The 18,927-nt window shown below is 34.8% G+C and overlaps 1 protein-coding gene across 1 annotated transcript in view; it reads right to left on the bottom strand.

The window, feature by feature from the left end:
* Positions 1–18,927, bottom strand: part of stab1 (stabilin 1) — an 84,068-nt gene that overhangs the window by 39,487 nt on the left and 25,654 nt on the right. The window contains exons 25-41 of the mRNA XM_083534340.1: positions 17,113–17,271; positions 16,876–16,971; positions 16,005–16,100; positions 14,108–14,155; positions 13,889–14,016; positions 12,996–13,104; positions 12,830–12,907; positions 10,891–10,992; positions 9,293–9,397; positions 9,032–9,166; positions 6,306–6,434; positions 5,675–5,728; positions 3,708–3,821; positions 2,638–2,833; positions 1,610–1,705; positions 1,454–1,499; positions 1,245–1,324 (exon numbers count right to left, since the gene is read on the bottom strand). Coding sequence (XP_083390466.1) covers positions 1,245–1,324; positions 1,454–1,499; positions 1,610–1,705; positions 2,638–2,833; positions 3,708–3,821; positions 5,675–5,728; positions 6,306–6,434; positions 9,032–9,166; positions 9,293–9,397; positions 10,891–10,992; positions 12,830–12,907; positions 12,996–13,104; positions 13,889–14,016; positions 14,108–14,155; positions 16,005–16,100; positions 16,876–16,971; positions 17,113–17,271 — 1,771 coding nt within the window. The remainder of the gene's footprint in view (positions 1–1,244; positions 1,325–1,453; positions 1,500–1,609; positions 1,706–2,637; positions 2,834–3,707; positions 3,822–5,674; positions 5,729–6,305; positions 6,435–9,031; positions 9,167–9,292; positions 9,398–10,890; positions 10,993–12,829; positions 12,908–12,995; positions 13,105–13,888; positions 14,017–14,107; positions 14,156–16,004; positions 16,101–16,875; positions 16,972–17,112; positions 17,272–18,927) is intronic.

Below are 18,927 nucleotides of genomic sequence, written 5' to 3'. Positions count from 1 at the left end.
CATTGTGAGGATCCCTCACCGCTCTGTATGACCAAACGCATTATCGCTTTGTTGAGCTGTTTCTTATGCATACACACTTATGTTATAATTACATCAGCACACAGGGCACAACCATAGCGTCCTAATTGGTAATGACATTCATGTAAAATATTATTCACATGTAATTAAGTAAAACAGATTTTTTTAAACACCCTTGTCATTCATGGATTGCTCCTTGATTGCTAGCTTGAATTTCTCATGGTCATTTTTCAGGCCCTTGTATTTCAGTAACTTCTCGAATTTAGATATTGACACATGGGATTGCCACATTTATCAGCACTGCTGTTTTCTGCTCCTTATCTGTTATTACCCTGGCTGTCAGGCTGGTTCGCCACTGTTTGTTTAAATGCCTGGATCAGGAAGTCCCCCAGGATCTTAGCTTTGTTGTTTCCTACGCTCTGTTCTAATTTGGTACACCTGCACATTCATGTAATTAATCAATCAGCCAATGGTGTGGTTTGAGTTTAAAAAATAGCAATCTCCTAGGATTTTCTCACAAGGGTCTACAATTTACACAGATGTATGCAAAAAAAAAAATTACAAATAAATAAAAGCAAGAAAAACATCCTGTGATGGCAGTTCCAAAGGTCAGATGAAAATGCTTAGACTAGATTGAGCTGATAAAAAGGCTGCAGTTACTCACATCATTCTCTATCATTTAATCATTTCTTTAGTTCCCAAGTGAAGCAACAGAAAGCTGTGTTCCCAAGTGAAGCTTTCTTTTGTTTTCTAGGGATTGTGAGTTTAAATCCTGACAATGCGAAGGTGATTTGTGGCTGGGGGTATTTTGGGTGAAAGCGCAAGTTAATGAAAGAGTACACTCTTCCATGTTAATCAGAACATGCATGCAGAAGTGGGAAAAAGCACTTTTCCTTGATTGTGTAACACTGCTTCATGTAACAACATAAAAAGGAGTTTAAAATTTGAAATGAGAGGAATTTGAGAGAGAAATTTGCGTCAGAGAACTTATGCTCTTTAGTTAGTAACTGTTGTATGATAGGGGAGACATGATCGGTTGGTGGGAATTGCTAGGACTAAATTATGGAAAACATTAGGGAAGTGTACCCACTTTTTACGATTGTGGTAAGAAGAAAAGTAAATGCTGCTAAATGTTGAGGTGGGTTTGCAACTATATAACTAAAAAAATATATAGATATTTGTGTATATAATGTATAATATATATATATAATTTTTTTGAACAAAACCTTGACAGAAGGTTCCATTTCCATGGTAACCTGCTGCGCAGATACATGTTGGATTTACTCCTGAACCTGTAGAAAAACAGCTGAAAAAAGGCGTTACCAGACAAAAATAAAATACAGTTTTAATTTGCACCAAACTTTAAAAAAAAATAATAATAAATGCATATGATAAAGAGCAAATTAAAGCTTTGTGTGCTTCTTTATTTACTCACTTGGCATTTTGATCACAAATGCCTCCGCATGCATCATTAACAATCTCTAAAGAAAAAAGAATTATAGAGAGATTAAATTACTTTATCAGAGATTTTTTAGGATTGACAAATCAGGTACATTCACTGAAATATTGTAAAATCATTTTCAGCACTGACCTACAGAACAGTCCACTCCTTTCCAGCCCTTGTAGCAAATACACTGGCCATTACCATCGAAGCCATCCAGACATTTTCCATGATCGCAATGGCATTCTAAACATTAAAAATATGTGTTCTTGCTTAATAGGCATGGTGCTTAAATATGCCTTCGTTATAACAGTGGGATGTTATAGAGTTGTTAATTCTGTATATACATTCACCAATAAAGGAATCCATAATTATGATTTAGAATCACATTTAGCTCAAACAAGGACAACACAGTCATTTCAAAGAATTCTAAAGCTAAATAAAAAATTTGACACAAGAGAAAATAGAATATGGCAAAGTAGGAAACTAGAATTAGCAATTTCAGCTAGAGCCCTATTCGGTGGCTAATGCTTTGCCACTTCTGATTCATTATCAAGCTCATATATATGGACAGCTGTGTAAAAACACAGGATAAATTAGCATCCTGCAAGAAGTTATTTTATTTGTCAGAACTTTCCATTCAGTGCTGATATTCTGTACATACATTTACCAATTAGTTTGTGTGAAAACCTGTTCTAGCGTACTGTGTAAAACATTAAGCACATATAGAATATATACTATATTAGAAAGAAGGACAGATGGGTTGGGTTAATGATTTTAATCAAGACACCAGCACAAAGCCCACATAGTTTGTAGGTATTTTTTCGTGTGTAAAGGGTAAGCATATTTCTCCCATTCTAAAATAACTATCTCCTATGACACTTTGTTAAACCTGCCCAGTGCACAAGACATGTAGTGACATTTTTGGAGACAAAACTGGAAAATGAAATGTTCCCCAAATATTCGTACACTTTTACAAAGGTGAATAAAAATAAAATTAAGCTATCAGAATTAACATTAAACAGTAAATTATATGGCAACAACAAGAAACCAACACAACAACAACCAAATGACAAATAATACTAAGAATTACAAATACTCAAATGCACATATGACCGCACTGAATGACTGCTCTATTAAAATTATTGATCATGTAAATCATATCATTTGGATCTTACCTGATTTGCACTCTTTGCCATATCTTCCAGGCTCACACATTTCACATGCTGTTCCATGGAACCCTTCATTGCACAGACACTCTCCACTGCCCAGAAGGCCATCCAGGCATTTGCCATTGTTTGAGCACCAATTGTCCACAGTTCCAGGACATTTAAAACAGTCATGTCCAAAGTATCCAGGGCAGCAGGCATGATCCTTGGAGAAACACACATTCCAATATATATCATGGTATAACATGATTTGTACATGGAAATTGATATTTGTATTAAAAATGATTTGATCTCCTGTGTAATATTCATATGAACATATCTACTGTATCTACAATGTTAAAAGTCTAAGCGCAATGAGAGCTGAATCATCAGATATTATTCTATTGGGCAGCTAGTTTTTAACATTTGCTCTGCAAAGAAAGGACTTTTCAGTTTAGTGGCAAAATAAATGCAAACCGCATTGTCATCTGTTACAATAGTTACAAACTTTTGCAGAGGTTCTTTTCACAGGGTTTTTTTTTTAAAACAATGTTTTCTGTATGGAAATACATCAGGACAAAAAAATGTCTGATTTGATTACACTGTAAAAAGCATGTACAGCCAGATGATTTTTGGAGGATGATCTTATCTCATGTAATTTGTGCTATGTGCAGCTACACTTATCTTTTAATAGGGTCAAATCTACCACCACTGCAGACATGTTAAATAGGTTTGGTGGAATCTGGTAGGAGCTGCATTTTATGTGGTTGATACTATACTGTTCATCTACTTTGAAAGAAGATAACATAGCTTAATAATGTCACTTACATCATGTACTGTATATGAAATTGTAAATATTCATTTATAGATTATTTAAAAAGATTCGGCACGGCTTTCGTTGCTAGGATAATCTCAGACTCAGACACAAACAGAAGTGCAAGACTTAATTTTAAATGTAAAACACCAAATGTGTCTTACATTCTTACAAATGTGTAAAAAAACTGATGTTGAGGATTATGTTCATTAATAATTTCACCAACATTTCACTGATTATTTATTAGCATTGCCAATATACAGACAAATTATACTGATAATCTTACCTTTGCAGTTTCTATGCAGTCCATCTTGCAACCTGGCACTAATTTCCTCTTTTGTCTTATTCTTTTAGTATATTTACAGTTGGACTTCATATTTAAAGGGAATGCATCCTTCACCTAAAATACATTTGTATGTTCAATTTAATTCAGAGTTTGTGCCATTACATAAATAAAGAATGCTCAATGTAAGAAAATTTCAAAATATTTCCTTTTACAAATAAGTTAGGCATGCTGATAAAAACTGTGCAGTTACACCATTAGCAATTGACATGTAATACAAAGTATAAGTAATATAGATAATATGCTTTGGAATTCCCATTGTATGAAAAAAATTGTAACATGGAATCAGCGATGATGTGATTACTGTATATAATAAGAATTTGGATAGAAATCAGAATAACCAGTTAAACATATGCCGAACTTAAGTGGCCAGCGAGTACCTAATCTCACTATCCATTTTACCAGGTACACCTACAATATACTGTAGGTCACAATGAAGTAAACAATTAATTGCTACTTAATTTGACAACTGAGCTTAACTTCAATGAAAAGTGACTGTAAGAACAAAAAAAAAGCACCATTCACCAGATATTATTTGGATAATGAGCAATTTTCAGCCCAGTTGTGATGCCAACACAGTAATGATGTTTTTCGGTGTGGTAATTTAAGATATGTACATAGAGTTATGGTATAGTTGTAGGTAGCAGATTAGTGCCTGTCGCTCAAAAATCTAAATAACAACAAAATATTAGAATGATCAAATACAGGACATCAGAATGTACAATATTTGAGGCCTACAGACCAGAAATGCTGTACATTCTGGTTTCATGACATTGATTCAGGATCTCCTGGCTGCAATTCATAGATCTGTTGGTGCATGAAAGGATAAGATGTTTTGTATGATGTGTTACTGTATTAGTTAATTAATAATGCTGGTAGAAATCATGCTGGTTAATTTCACCACATTTGCACTGATTGATGTTAACTAAACGTACTCATGCACAACATATTGGCAACATGCAGCATTTCTCTATTTCAGTGTTTGTCATTTTTCTCATTTGTATATCACATTCATGCTTTTGATTCTAACTGGCCATTTTACCAGGTGCACCTACTATGTTCACTGTAGGTCACGTCTTCAAAAGACTGATTATGCTAATTGAGATTTTCATCAAAATTTCACTGATTATTCATGAGCTAGTGATAATCTTATCTTTTGATTTAGTTTTTGTTACATTTTGTGTCCTTTGACAGTAAGACTTCAACTTATCAGACTGCTTTTACCATCCCTGTAGTTTTTAATAATACTCAATTTAAGTTCGGTGAAAGAAAAGTAAACGTTCATGTGGAATTGGTCATGGTTAAGGTATGGGCCTGCTGATTGGATTTCTAATTCAAATCGAAGTACCACTTAACCCTAAGAATTTATTCAAGTTATACAGTATCTCTGGACATGCTTGCTTCTTGTACAGATGTTCTCAACCAAACAATATCTGGTTATTGGTGGTCCCATGAAGGTCCCTTCCTTTTAAGGATGAGGCAGTACATCTAAATAGTAGCACAGTAAATTTAAGGTACATATAATTATAAAAAGATGTAAACTGCTGATGTATTTTGGATGAAATATAAGCACTGTAAATAATGTTATTTACTGAGCAAAATGTTATTCATTAAATATATGAATAAACACTCATGAACAGCCGATAGATACTAAGGCAAAAGCAGCCTATAATGACTCAGCTGTGTAAAGCATTTTGTATCCTTCCTCTGGGTCTTCTGAACTATATGTTCCTTTTACTAATCTGCCTGATTTCATCCATGATGGCCTGATAATTAGCAGCAGGCACAGGTGTGTTGAGATAGAGGCAGCAGTGGGAAGCATACAGTCCCCTAAGACTTAAGAACTAAGAATAAAGGCCATGTATGTACTAATGAAGCAGGGGATTTGGAACAGTGGGGTGTTATCTTACAGGCATGGCGCCGTACGAGCATTTGGGAGCCGAGTCGCAAGGACCACACCTTCCCTGTGTAGGAGGATCAAACATAAGGAACATTAGATATTTTTATTAAAATCACTGCTGACAGTTCAAATTAATGACAACGTTGGGTGACAATATTATGAGCTCAACGACAGCAGAATCAGTAGTAGTTGCAGAAATGAAAAGTACGTAGCTGCATTTTGTTACAATATTTAAGTGACATTTTATGGTACACTTTATCTGATTATAACCAAAACACACAACCTAGACTTATACTCTTACTCTTTTATTATTTCATGAATAAACAAGTACCATCCATTTTTTAATTTTGATGTTTTAATTCATTACAGTTCTTGATTCATTTTATTTAAAACAAATAAGGAACTTGACCTTATTAAAAATGTCCAAATAATGTTGGTGTTTTTGAATTTTTTCCAGTCACATACAAGTTAACTTGTACCCTTAATAAAATGCAGTAATACTAACTTCACCCATTAGCCCAAACCTAATCTTCTGTATATTGTTAGAAGTTTGCAACAGTGAGATTTAATTAACTAAGAGAAGTCTAAGAAGAGAGATAAGTCGTGAATTCTTTACGTTTAGATTCAGTTTTAAAACTTACAAATGCTCTCATGTACACGTCTTTGTTGCAGTAGTTTTTGTGAATCACTAAAACCTGGGAGATGGTGATCAAGGCACCGTGCCTTAGCTCTGTGAAGATTCCATCCAGTGGTACATCATTAATGAGTGTCTAAAGAAGAAGAAAGTATATTCAGTAGTATTTCTAATAGAATCCCAAATCCAAAAAAAGTTGTGATGCTGTGAAAAATGTCAATAAAAACAGAATGCAATGATTTCCAAATCTTATAAATATAAAGCCATATGTTTTTCAAATTATAACAAAAAATATCAAATGTTTAAACTGAGAAAATATACTACAAATATATAAAATTATTAAATATACATTTTCCATAAATTATATATATATATAATTTATGGAAAAATATGTTTAAAACTGAAAAATATGTTTAAAACTGAAAAATATGTTTAAAACTGAGGAGACCAGTTGCTGAAGTTTTGGGAGAGGAATATTGACCCATTCGTGTCCGATACAGGATTCTAGCTGCTTAACAGTCTTGGCTCTTCTTTGTTGTATTTTTTATGACACGCCAACATTTTTTCAAATGGTGAATGTTCTGAACAGCAGGAAGGCCAGTTCAGCATCCAAACTCTTACATTTTTCATGCTAATAAATGCAGTATGCAGGTTACCACTGCTTTGCTAAAATATGCTGTGCCTATCCAGATTTGCCCATTTAATGCACCCTCATTTAAATGCAGTAATGCACCTCCATACCATCAGAGATGCAGGCTTTTGTGCTGAGCGCTAATGATCCTTTCAGTTTAAGTCTGGAGGACACAGCGTTCATGGTTTCCAAAAAGAATTTCAATTTAAAATTCATCTGACCACAGAACAGTATTCCACTTTGCCTCAGTCCATTTTAAATTAGCTTTGGCTAAGAGAAGACAGCGACGTTTGCTGTCATGTTCACATAGGGCTTCTTTGTTGCATTTTAGCACTTTAACCTGCAAACTGTGTTCATAGACAGTGATTTCTGGAGGTGTTCAATGAGCCCATGCAGTGATTTCTATTACAGAATCATGCCTGTATTTAATGCAGTGCTGCTTGAGGGGCTGAAGATAATAAGCATCCAATATTGATTTTTATACTTGTCCCTTGTACAAAGGAATTTCTTCAGATTGTTTGATTCCTTTTATGATATTATGTACTGTGAACAGTGAGAAGCATGTAGATGTTTAGGAGAAATGGAAGTGAAGTTTTTAGCAAGATTGTTTAACAGAATTTTGGAAGGTGAGAGGATGCTTGAGAAATGGAAAAGGAGTGTGCTGGTACCCATTTTTTTTTAAATAAGCAAGATGTCCAGACCTGCAGTAACTACAGGGGAATAAAGTTGATCAATCACACCATTGAGTTATGGAAAGGAGGAGTGGAAGCCAGGTTAAGAGAAAAGGTGACCATCTGTGAGCAACATATGGTTTCATGCTGAGGAAGAGCACAACAAATGCAATATTTGCTTTGAGAATGTTAATGAAGAAGTATAAAGAAGGTCAGAAGAAGTTGCGTTATGTGTTTGTGGATTTAGAGAAAGTGCAGAGAGAGCCGTGAGAGGAGTTGTGGTATTGTATGAGGAAGTCAGGTGTGTCAGAGAAGTATGTGAGGGTGGTGCAGGACATGTATGAGGACAGTGTGACAGCAGTGAGGTGTGCAGTAGGAACAACAGACTGGTTCAAGGTGAAGGTTGAACTGCATCAAGGATCGGCTCTGAGCCCTTTCCTGTTTGCAGTGGTGATGGACAGGTTGATAGAGAGGGTCAGACAGGAGTCATGGGTTATGATGTTTGCGGATGATATTGTGATTTGCGGTGAAAGTAGGAAGCAGGTTGAGAAGAGCCTGGAGAGGTGGAGGTACGTGTTGGAGAGAAGGGGAATGAAAGTAAGTAGGAGTAAGACAGAGTACATGTGTGGGTATTAGAGTGAGGGCAGTGGAGTGGTGCACTTGCAGGGAAAAGAGGTGGAGGAGTTTATTTGTTTGTTTAACCTTTATTTTTACAGGCAAGTCATTAAGAACAGGTTCTTATTTACAATGGTGGCCTGACAAGTGGAATAACCACTTAGGGAAGTAGGGCTAAAATAAGGTACCTGGGGTCAAAGTAATGGAGAGTGTGTTGGAGAAGTGAAGAAAAGAGTGCAGATATGGTGAATTGGGTTGAAAAGAGTGATAGCAGGAGTGATTTTTGATAGAAGAGTATCTGTGAGAGTGAAAGGGAAATTTTAAAGGATTGTGGTGAGACCTGCAATGTTGTATGGTTTAGAGACAGTGGCATTGAGTAAAAGACACGAGGTGGAGCTGGAGGTGGCAAGAAGGAGGTTTATAGATGAGGGAGCCATGCAGGAAATCTGATTTGAAAGAGGCAGATATAGAGGACAGATTAGTATGGAGACGGATAATCCACTGTGGCAAACCCCTAATGGGAGCACCCGAAAGAAGAAGAAGATGTACAGTGGATGATGAGATATTCAAAGTCTTCGCAATTTTATTTTGAGGAACATTATTCAAAAATTTTTCCAAAATAGTAAAATGAAACATTTCCTCTGTTTAAACACTTGATATATTCTCTATTGTAAATAAAACATGGGTTAATGAGATTTGCTAATCATTACATTCTGTTTTAGCTTACATTTTACACAGTGTCCCAACTTTTTTTCTACATATATTTCTATACTTCAAACAGTGTCATTTAATGCTGAAATAATTAACTTCAAATACCTTATTTTCTCTGTTTGAATGAAACATTATTTGATATTCCTTTCCAAGGAGTGTTGTTTTTAACATCCCATCAGTGAAGTGTTCAGGGAAAAGCTGCTCTCTTGGTATGACATGATATTTTACAATGTTTTCAGTCTATTAGAGGATAAAAAAATCCATTGCTATAGTACTAAATACAAAATTAATAAATAAATAATTATTTCTAATACAACAGGAACATAGAAAATGACATGTGAAATATCAAATCTTTTAAAAGCTCACCAGTTGTGTAGAATTTGTTTGATTAAGGTAATCCTTGATTGCGTTGTCAGATGGAACAAATACAGTGAAGTCCCTTGTTGTGATGCTTTCTGTTAAATTGTAAAACTAACAAAAAAAGGAGAATTGTGTTCTTACAAGGGCATCATTAATCAGTTATTAATAGTAAATTTGCGAAAGATTCATTGTTTAAATCTAATTATATATATTTATATAAAACTGTATAATCTTATGTTTAATTTTACATCTATACCAAGTCTTTTATATGATTTTTTTATATTATATGAAATTATAATTATGATATGAAACAACTCCAAATCACTCGAGACAAATACAATGATTTAACCAGGGTTATTCTAGGTTTTTTCTATACTACAAAATTTCATTTTTATCTCAATTCAGTTTTCAGAGCAAGTTCAAGTTCAGAGCATAAATAGTTTTGATATAATTTTCATCATTATTTTAATTTATTTTAGTGCATATATTCTAATATCCAATATAAAGCAAAAGCCTTTATATTTGTGTTTTTAATGAGTTACCGACACAGTAGAACAAATAATGTATTGATGATTTACTGTACATTTATTACACCTCACAAATACTATTAAACATATAGAGCTTAATAAATTCAAATGCTGGCTAAAACTGGACTTTATTTGCCATACACATTTTAAAAATGTATCAATTTATCAAACGGATAAAAAAAAAATTCTATTGTTTTTGTTAACTATGACAACTTTAGATTTGAACAAAAATAAACAATTATCCTGATTTCTGTTGCTCTCTAGACTCAATTATTAATATTTTTGAGTGATCTAATGTGTTTCTCAGCCTGCTTCATTACCAGGGATGGAAAGTAACGAATTAAAAATACTTTGTTATTGTTCTTTAATAGATTTTCCAGATATCAGTACTGTTCAGACAAATTTTTACTTTCATTCATTATCATTTTTACACAAATATCTGTACTTTCTGCTTTGAAACCAGGCGCGTTACTTTAGTTTTAATCTATTTGGTGACATGATCAATATTTTTGCTTTTTAATTGTGCACTGTTTTCAGCCCATCAACATATTTTTTGTCATTGCATGCCTTTTCAACCTTCCACTGGTGTATCATTTCCTGTCGCACCAGGATTCATCACGCACCACAGATGTAGGCTAACATGGGGCTAACGTGTTTTGTTCAGCCTGGATACATTCTTTGGATAACAAAATTTGAAATTCTTTTGTATTAATATATTAATATGATGTGAGGTAAATGACAGTAAAAAATGGTTTATGTGTTTTGGAGTGTACAGACTGGGGTCTATTTTTTTGTATTAGTTCGTGTGTAAACTGGAGTGTGTGTGTATGTGTGTGTGTGTGTGTGTGTGTGTGTGTGTGTGTGTGTGTGTGTGTGTGTGTGTGTGTGTTAAGTTTATTATGTACATAAGTTGGTTTATGTGTTTTGGAGTGTACAGACTGGGGTCTATTTTTTTGTATTAGTTCGTGTGTAAACTGGAGTGTGTGTGTATGTGTGTGTGTGTGTGTGTGTGTGTGTGTGTGTGTGTGTGTGTGTGTGTGTGTGTGTGTGTGTGTGTGTGTGTGTGTGTTTGTTTACCATTACTGCTTCCCTGAATAGGCTTAATGAGGGGGTGTTACTGAGGACCTCCATCAGTTCAGGGGGAGGAGGGGGGAGATCAGAAATGTCTGGTATCAAAACCTGATATAAAACAAATGATATTAAATGCAAGGTGTTTTTTCAATGAAGCATCCCAAAACAAATCTAAAATACAGTTCAGCATTAAACTTCAGCACTAATAAAGTACAGTATAATCCCATGTACTCAAATCTAACAGAATTTACATTATAGCTGTATTTATAGAGTAAAACAGTAAGAATAGGATTGCACATAATTAATTATGCTGTTTTATTTAAAAATAAAATACAGTATATAATATACAATAAATATTTTATTTCTACACACACTTAAAATGTTGTGATGTGAAAAAGAAAACTATGTTAAAGCAAGTCTTTTTTTTTTCCCTTTAATGTACAGTAGCAACCAACACAATTATATAAAAGAAAGTGAAGCCCAAGCAAATCTAAGTCTAAGCTAAAATTAACAAATAAATAGACAAAATTTTGTTATTTTTTCCTGAAATGACAAAGTAGGTGGGAAAAATGAAGTAAAAAAGTGAAACACTTTTCACTTCAACAACCTTTAGAAGAGTCATTTGCAGGCAGATGTTATGCAATGTTGTGCAATTATTTAATGCACAAGATTAGTTACAAATCATTTGACTGTTTAGTGTTCGGAATAACGCAAGTGTTTACATCATGCCAAGAAGAAAGGACATTAGCCATGACCTCAGGTTCTAGTTTCGGAAAACTGCATTTGAACAAACTACAAAAGGTCTGGAACAATATCTTTCAGAATGTTAAGACCAATGTGGAGATGTTTGGTCATTATGCACAGCACCATGTTTTGGAAAAATAAAACACAGAGTATCACTGAGGCACAGATCTTGGGAAACATGCAGTCATTAAGACAATAACCTTCATTTATAACAGAATGTTCTTGAGACAAATGTGAAGCCATCTGCCAGCAGCTTAAGCTGGGCCAAAATGTAATTATGCAACACGAGAATGATCCCAAGCATAGCAGCAAATCGACATTTGAACGGCAAATGATGAAAAAAATAAAGGTGTTGAAACAGTCCAGACCTTGACCCAACTGTAATGCTGTGCTGGGATCTTAAGAAAGTAATAAATACCCTGTTTTCATGTACTATACCAATGTTAAACATGAACAAATATTAAGAAACTTTAAGTTACTGTTGCTAAAGGTTTGTCTACATGTTGCTGAAATGTAGGGTGTACTTAGTTTTTCCCACATTAATGTTTTCAGAATGTTGGTTTACCTTATGTGGAAGAATTACTACATATTAAAATTTGTTTCATTCTCACTTGAGGTGTAGGTACCAGAGTGACATTATCAAAAACAGGACTTTCCTCCAACACAAAAATACAAAGATATCTTATATAAGGCTGCCAAGAGACCAACAGCAACATTAGAGGAGCTTCAGGAATAAAAAAAGAGAGAAATACTTAATATTCTTCACAAGTTTTGGTCTATGCATTTGCTATACACTTTAAACTTTCAAACTTGCAAAATGTGATCAAATATAATGTTTTTGTGCATATTATGAACAAGACAGCTTATTACTCAAAGAATACTATACCCATGGTGAAGCATGAACCAAATGGCTTAGAAAAGGAAGGAGATCACGTTTTTTTTAAAGAATCCAAATCTAGACCCTATAAGATATCTGTCAAATTGCCTAAAATAAAAGAGATTTTCTTCAAATTTTATACACTGGGATCATTTTTTTCCAATTAAGAGTAGAATAAATATGGGAAACCAAGCACTTTGTTGGTAGACCATTACCCCAAAACAGTGCTAAAAGCAAGCAAGCTTATGTATTATCATCATATAAAAAAAAATCAATATACAAGTTTAAGAAAATCAACAAATTATAATATAATTATTTAATTACTTTATTGATGATGTGAATGACCCCATTAATTGCCTGAAGATCTGGGACAAGAATCGCAGCATTATCAATCATAAGTTCCTGAAGAAGAAAGCACTCAGTTTCACACATTGCACTGAAAAAAAGAATGTAAACACATTTATATTATCAGAAATGTAACATTTCTTACCTTGTTTTTAATTGTGACCTGCCATTTTGTCTTGAACTTAGTCTGGACTGTTTTGTTGACCTGCTTCTTCAAGTCATCATAAGTGTAAATGCCATCCAAAAAGTGAGCTCTGAAACGAAACCACAAACACCGCACTGTTTAGAAAATGAACAGTGCTGCAAAGTACCTCTTCATTTCCTGACATGCTGAAATTAAAATCCTCTAAATGACCACTAATCAAAGAATCAACTAATCAACTGAGAATGAATTTGTTGAACTCTTCAAGCATTCAGTTCCACCAATAATAAATTGTCAGAATTGGGTCATGTTATTCGGTAACATGCCAATAACCACCACTGATAAAATAATCGAGTAATTACTATTTGTTACAGTACTTGCATATGATTTTTTTTTTTAGATTTAACCTTTATCAAATATTATTGAATTATATAAATATAATGTATACATTTGTTAATAGATTTTTTTGTCTTTTTGTAGTTGCAGTTTATAAATGAGGCATTTTTTTGCCTCCCAAAACTAGCTAGTTTCATTTTGTAATTTAGTTAACTAGCTAGCAAGTCAGCTGGATTTAGATTGTTTTAAGTTTTTAATGTGCCGTATCATTCAATCTAAAACAGTCATTAAACATTAATGAAAGAACATATTGTTGGTTCTAAATTTTCTAAATACACTTTTACTGTCAATTGATATTGGCAAGTTCACAGTTTTACTTAAGAAGAAATCATTTCTGTACTTTTTTCCATCCTTTGCTAATCACATACATTAGACAGTTAGCTAGCTATGTGCACTGAACATCCACATTCTCTAGCAATAATTCTCACTGTGGAAAATGCATGTGCAGTAAAAAGGGTACAAACACAGACTCTTCAGAATAGAACAAGCAAAAAACATACTGCAAGGTATAAGGAAGGCGGTAAATATCAGTCCAAAACAGCTTCTCTGATTCAGTCATATTTCTAAATGCATCCTTGGAGGGAACTAAAGCAGTCACATTGCCCTCAGCACTGATCACCGATTGTCTCTGAAGGTCAAAGGACAAAACACACATTTTATTTGCATTGTAAAACAGTAAAACATCATTGTTGTTTTATACTTCATCAAACAGTACATACTTGCAAATAGCGGTTGAAACTGGAGAAATCTGCATTCCCATCTAGCTCCTGAAAAGAGAAAAAAAAGAAATTTGAATAAACATTGTGTTAGGGGTTCATCATTTCTGTGTTGGTTTACATTAAACATATCTTTGTCATAAAACCTATAAGTAGTCTTAGCATCAAATAATATTAATGAAAATCATAGATAATAAAGGTCAACTAATGTAAATTAACTAAATTCAATTAAATATATAATTATTATTGGCAGGCCATCAAGGCAAGCAAGGCCTTCTCTGCTGGCTTAAACTCTTATCAGAATCGTTTTTCATCTTCTTGTTCATCTTCTTCTTGTTTTGGCTGCTCCCATTAGGGGTCGCCACAGAGGATCATCCGTCTCCATACTACTCTGTCCCCTGCTTCTGCCTCTTTCAAACCATCTACCTGCATGTCTTCCCTCACAACATCCATAAACCTTCTACTTGGTCTTCCTATTTTTCCTCCTTCCTGGTGGCTCCATCCTCAGCATTCTTCTACTGATAAACCTGATGTCTCTTCTCTGCACATGTCCAAACCATCTCAATCGGGCCCCTCTCCCCCTCTCTCCAAAACGTCCTACATGCGCTGTCCCTCTAAACTTATTTCTAATCCTGTCCATCTTCGTCACTCCTAATGAAAATCTCAGCATCTTCAACTCTGCCACCTCCATCGCCACCTCCTGTCTTTAAACTCTATCAGAATTAGAGACATATATATTTGAATATATTTTTGTCCATGACTCTATTCCCAATAGTCTAGTCTCCTTATTTCATAGGGTTTCTCTCAGGTGCATTGCTTCAAAAAGCAGCGCAACAGAGTGTCTGTATACGTTGCTGATTCTATCCAATCAGTTTTCAGCCATCACATTATGTGTTGCCATGGTCAAAGGTGTCTGCTGTAAGGCCTGCAGGATCAGCACCTACAGACTTTTTAAAATCATAAACTCTTTCAAGCTTGAAGCTGTTGCTGTAACCAATCAGACTGCAATTTGGCAAGTCCAAGGCCCTCTAAGTTGGCGTCCGATCACATTGCCATTTTCACTTCCTTCGATTGTATGGTTAGAGAGTGAACTAGTCAGAGCTCTCAAACCACATCTGTAGCAAATGGCACAAGCTCAAAAATATTTGTTTGCATTTAAAAGCAGAGGAGAAGACATTGTGAAAAGTTGGACATGGACATGTGAGGAAAGTCAGCCAAAACAGTTCAAAACCATTTTTTCTGCTGCCTTTACTTTCCTGTAGAATTTGCACAAAAAGACACAATTGTCCTTAATTTCAAATCAACGGGAAAAGCGTAATGCATGAAAAAAAAAAAGGGGGGGTCAGTCAATGAGGTTAATATTGAATCCTCTGCTAGAGATGATGTATGTGGGCAGTGCAGCTGTGGCTGCAGTGAAAAGAGACTTGTTGAATTGTGTTCATTAGGTTGCAGTGAAAGAAGAATTGCTTGCTTTTAGTAATGCCATTTATTATCACTTCATGAGATACCTGTCTGTGATGCAGTGCTCTGTTATACTGTGTTTCTTCATTGATAGTTTCTAAAGACGTGGCTTCATAATGATTGTATTAAGAGGTGGTTTGATTAAGTAGGACACCACTGAAGGCCTTGGTGTGAAATGCATGGCCCACCAATAATAATTACAGATTAAAAAATTCTTATTCATTAGTTTTTTTGTATAATTAGTACACTATTACAATCAATTGTCACACAATTGTGTTAAGAAAAATCCATAAAATATAATGCTGTCAACTGCTAAAAAAACTTACACATTTATAATATATTTGTTTGTTAAAAGCTGTGTAATTTTTTTTTTTTAATCACAATAGCAGATGTTAATTGATTCAAAATGGTGATTTATTATTCTGGCAAAAACACTTACCATCAGTATATTCCCATAGCATGTAATGCCATCTCCTTCACAATCTTCTGGACAAGTACAACGAACACCAGATGTGGCATTAAATGAACACGCTGCCTGTAGTTACAAATAAATAAATAAAAGGTTAAAGTATAATATTCATTCATTCATTTTCTCCCGCTTATCCATATTTGGGGTCGCGGGGGCAGCAGTCTAAGCAGGCCCCCGCCTTCGACTGCTGCCCAATCCTCACAGCACCGTCCCTTACGGTCCCTCCTGCAGGTGGTGAGCCCACGGGAAGGCGGCCCCACGTCACGGACCTTGATATTTCCCTCGTAAGGGACCCCCGGAGCATAGAGGGTTAAGGGCCTTGCTCAAGGGCCCAAGAGTGGCAGCTCGGCGATACCGGGGCTTGAACCCCAGACCTTCCGATCGGCAACCCAGCGCCTTAACCGCTGGAGCCACCACTCCCCCTAAGTATAATATTCTCTTAAGTATTTAGTTAGCTGACAACTATGAATAATGGTTTAGCAGAGTTTTTATTGTAATGCAATTTTTAAATAAATAATAGCATTATTATAAACACTAGATTATATAGTATATTAGTATATTAGGTATACAAAATGTGCATCTTATTTGCTATTCTTTCGGAAAGACATAAATAAACATAAAGCCAATTTGTTGCTTTCTGCATAGGCAGAATATTTTTCTCTGTTACAAATTGCTGGTCCTACTTGTTATTCATGCAGTCTAAAGCATGTTTAGGGTTAAATTAGTACAAAATATCTATGATGCACCTTATTAATAGAGACTATAGCACCACTAAAGACATAGGTACACATGTCCAGTATTTGACTTATAAGGGAATTGTATGAATTAATGAATAGCAAACCATTTCATGGCAGCCTCCATTATCTGTCTGGCAGGGGTTAACCGACTGACACATGATACCATCTCCCATGAATCCTTTCTTACAGACACATTGATTCTGGGGAAATAATAAGTTAAATCAATAAGGTTGAAATGTAGTATATTTAGATAGTTAGTTTCTTTTCAGCATAATTAGTACTAACAAAATAAAGAATGTAACCCAAAACAATGGTGCATTAAAAAATATCTTCATATTTACCTGACCAGGTCCAGTGGGTGTACAATCAGCAGAGATATGACAACCACCACGATTTTCCAATAAACAGTTGTTAATCTCCACACACACAGCTCCATCACCTATCCATCCCTCATTACACACACACGATACATTTCCTGGGCCTGCGTACACACACTGAGCCTGTAAACACATATGCAGTTCAGTGATAGTGTCGATCATTGCAGATATCAAAACGCTGATAAAAAAATACATCTACGGTCAGTTCTACTGAACAACCATGTGTTTAACTTATTGTCTCTAACATCAGTAATCGACATTGAAACTTGTGTTTGCATTACATGCTACTAAACACTCAGATCATACGCTGTGAATGACAATTGACAATAGTCTGTAATTGAACTATAATTGAACTTATATGTTATCTATACTACAGTAACAACTCATTCACAGGCGTCTGTAAGGTAGACAATCTATTTGCTCTCAGAAATAATGTATTATGAGTATATTTTTTTACTGAATAAACAAGAGAATCTGGTGAAAGTTTGACTGTTTAATAAATTCTATAATGTAATAATGTAACAAACTTTTCTACTGATTCAACTTTTATCTTTATTATAGTGATCTCATTTACACTTGGACAAAGCACTGGATATCACATTAAGGTTCTTCGTAGCACCGCCTTTCACAGATTGATTCCATTACTATCAATCACAGACAGGTTTGACATATTACAGAGCCATTACTATATAAAACAAGCTATTACATATATGCACTAATTAGTTGGAATTCATTTATCAGTTTGTGGTTACGAGTGACACCGATTATGATGTGATCTGCATGGGGTAGTATTTGCCAATGATGCAAATAGGACTAATACAGTAGTGTGAAAACGAAAGTACACTTTCTTTGAATTCTTTGGTTTTATGTATCAGGACAATAAAAATCAACTGGTCCTTATCAGGTCTTAGAATTAGGTAAATACAACCTCAGGTGAATAACACCACATGTCATTACACTGTCCAGCAGAGATGGAGAAAAGTACAGTACAGTAGCTTGTAGGACCACAGGATGATTGTGATCTGTGGGTCTCTCAGACTGTTGTGAAAGAACGTTAGGTCACTCTTTATATATACTTTTTAGTGTCGCTTCAGTTTATTGAGGTTTGCAAGCATTTGTTTAAGCACAGTCCTCTTACGGTTCTGCCACATTATTTTAGACTTTGACTGGGCCTTTAACCTCAGCCAAGCTTTGGCTAATAGACCTACATTTAATTCTAGAATACTTTAGCATACAGGAAGTTCATGACCATCTCAATTACTGCAAGTTGCCTGTGTCCTGTGTCTGTGAAACAATCCCAAGTCATCACTCCTCCAACATATCAACTTCATTTACAAAGCGCTGATATGCAGTGTTTGGTTTTCCACTTGTAAATAATGTTCCTAACTGTATAATGATGCATTTATGTAAACCACTGCAACTCTGACTAGACAGTTACTAAGGTTAAATAAATGTGCATCATGTAGTATTAAGTCATAAAAATCCATTGCTTTGTTTATTTCTAAAATAACATTTCATGTTTTGAAGAGATTTGCCTATAACTCAGATCTGCAGATCTGCCTCCAGTTCTAGTTGTGATAATCTACACCATGGGTGTCAATTCTTTTCCACAAAGGCATGGTGTGGGTGCAGGTTTTCATTCCAACCAATCAGGACACACCTAATAGTCATTGAAACTTGCTTGGTTAGAATGAAAACCTGCACCCAACCTAAACCATTTCATTAAATATATTTAAAAATATTGTTTTAAAATTCCTAATGCTTCTGTTAGGAATTTAA

The sequence above is a fragment of the Silurus aristotelis genome (assembly GCF_946808225.1).
Source record: "Silurus aristotelis genome assembly, chromosome: 28".
Taxonomy (NCBI): domain Eukaryota; kingdom Metazoa; phylum Chordata; class Actinopteri; order Siluriformes; family Siluridae; genus Silurus; species Silurus aristotelis.
This window is presented reverse-complemented; position numbering and strand designations above follow the sequence as displayed.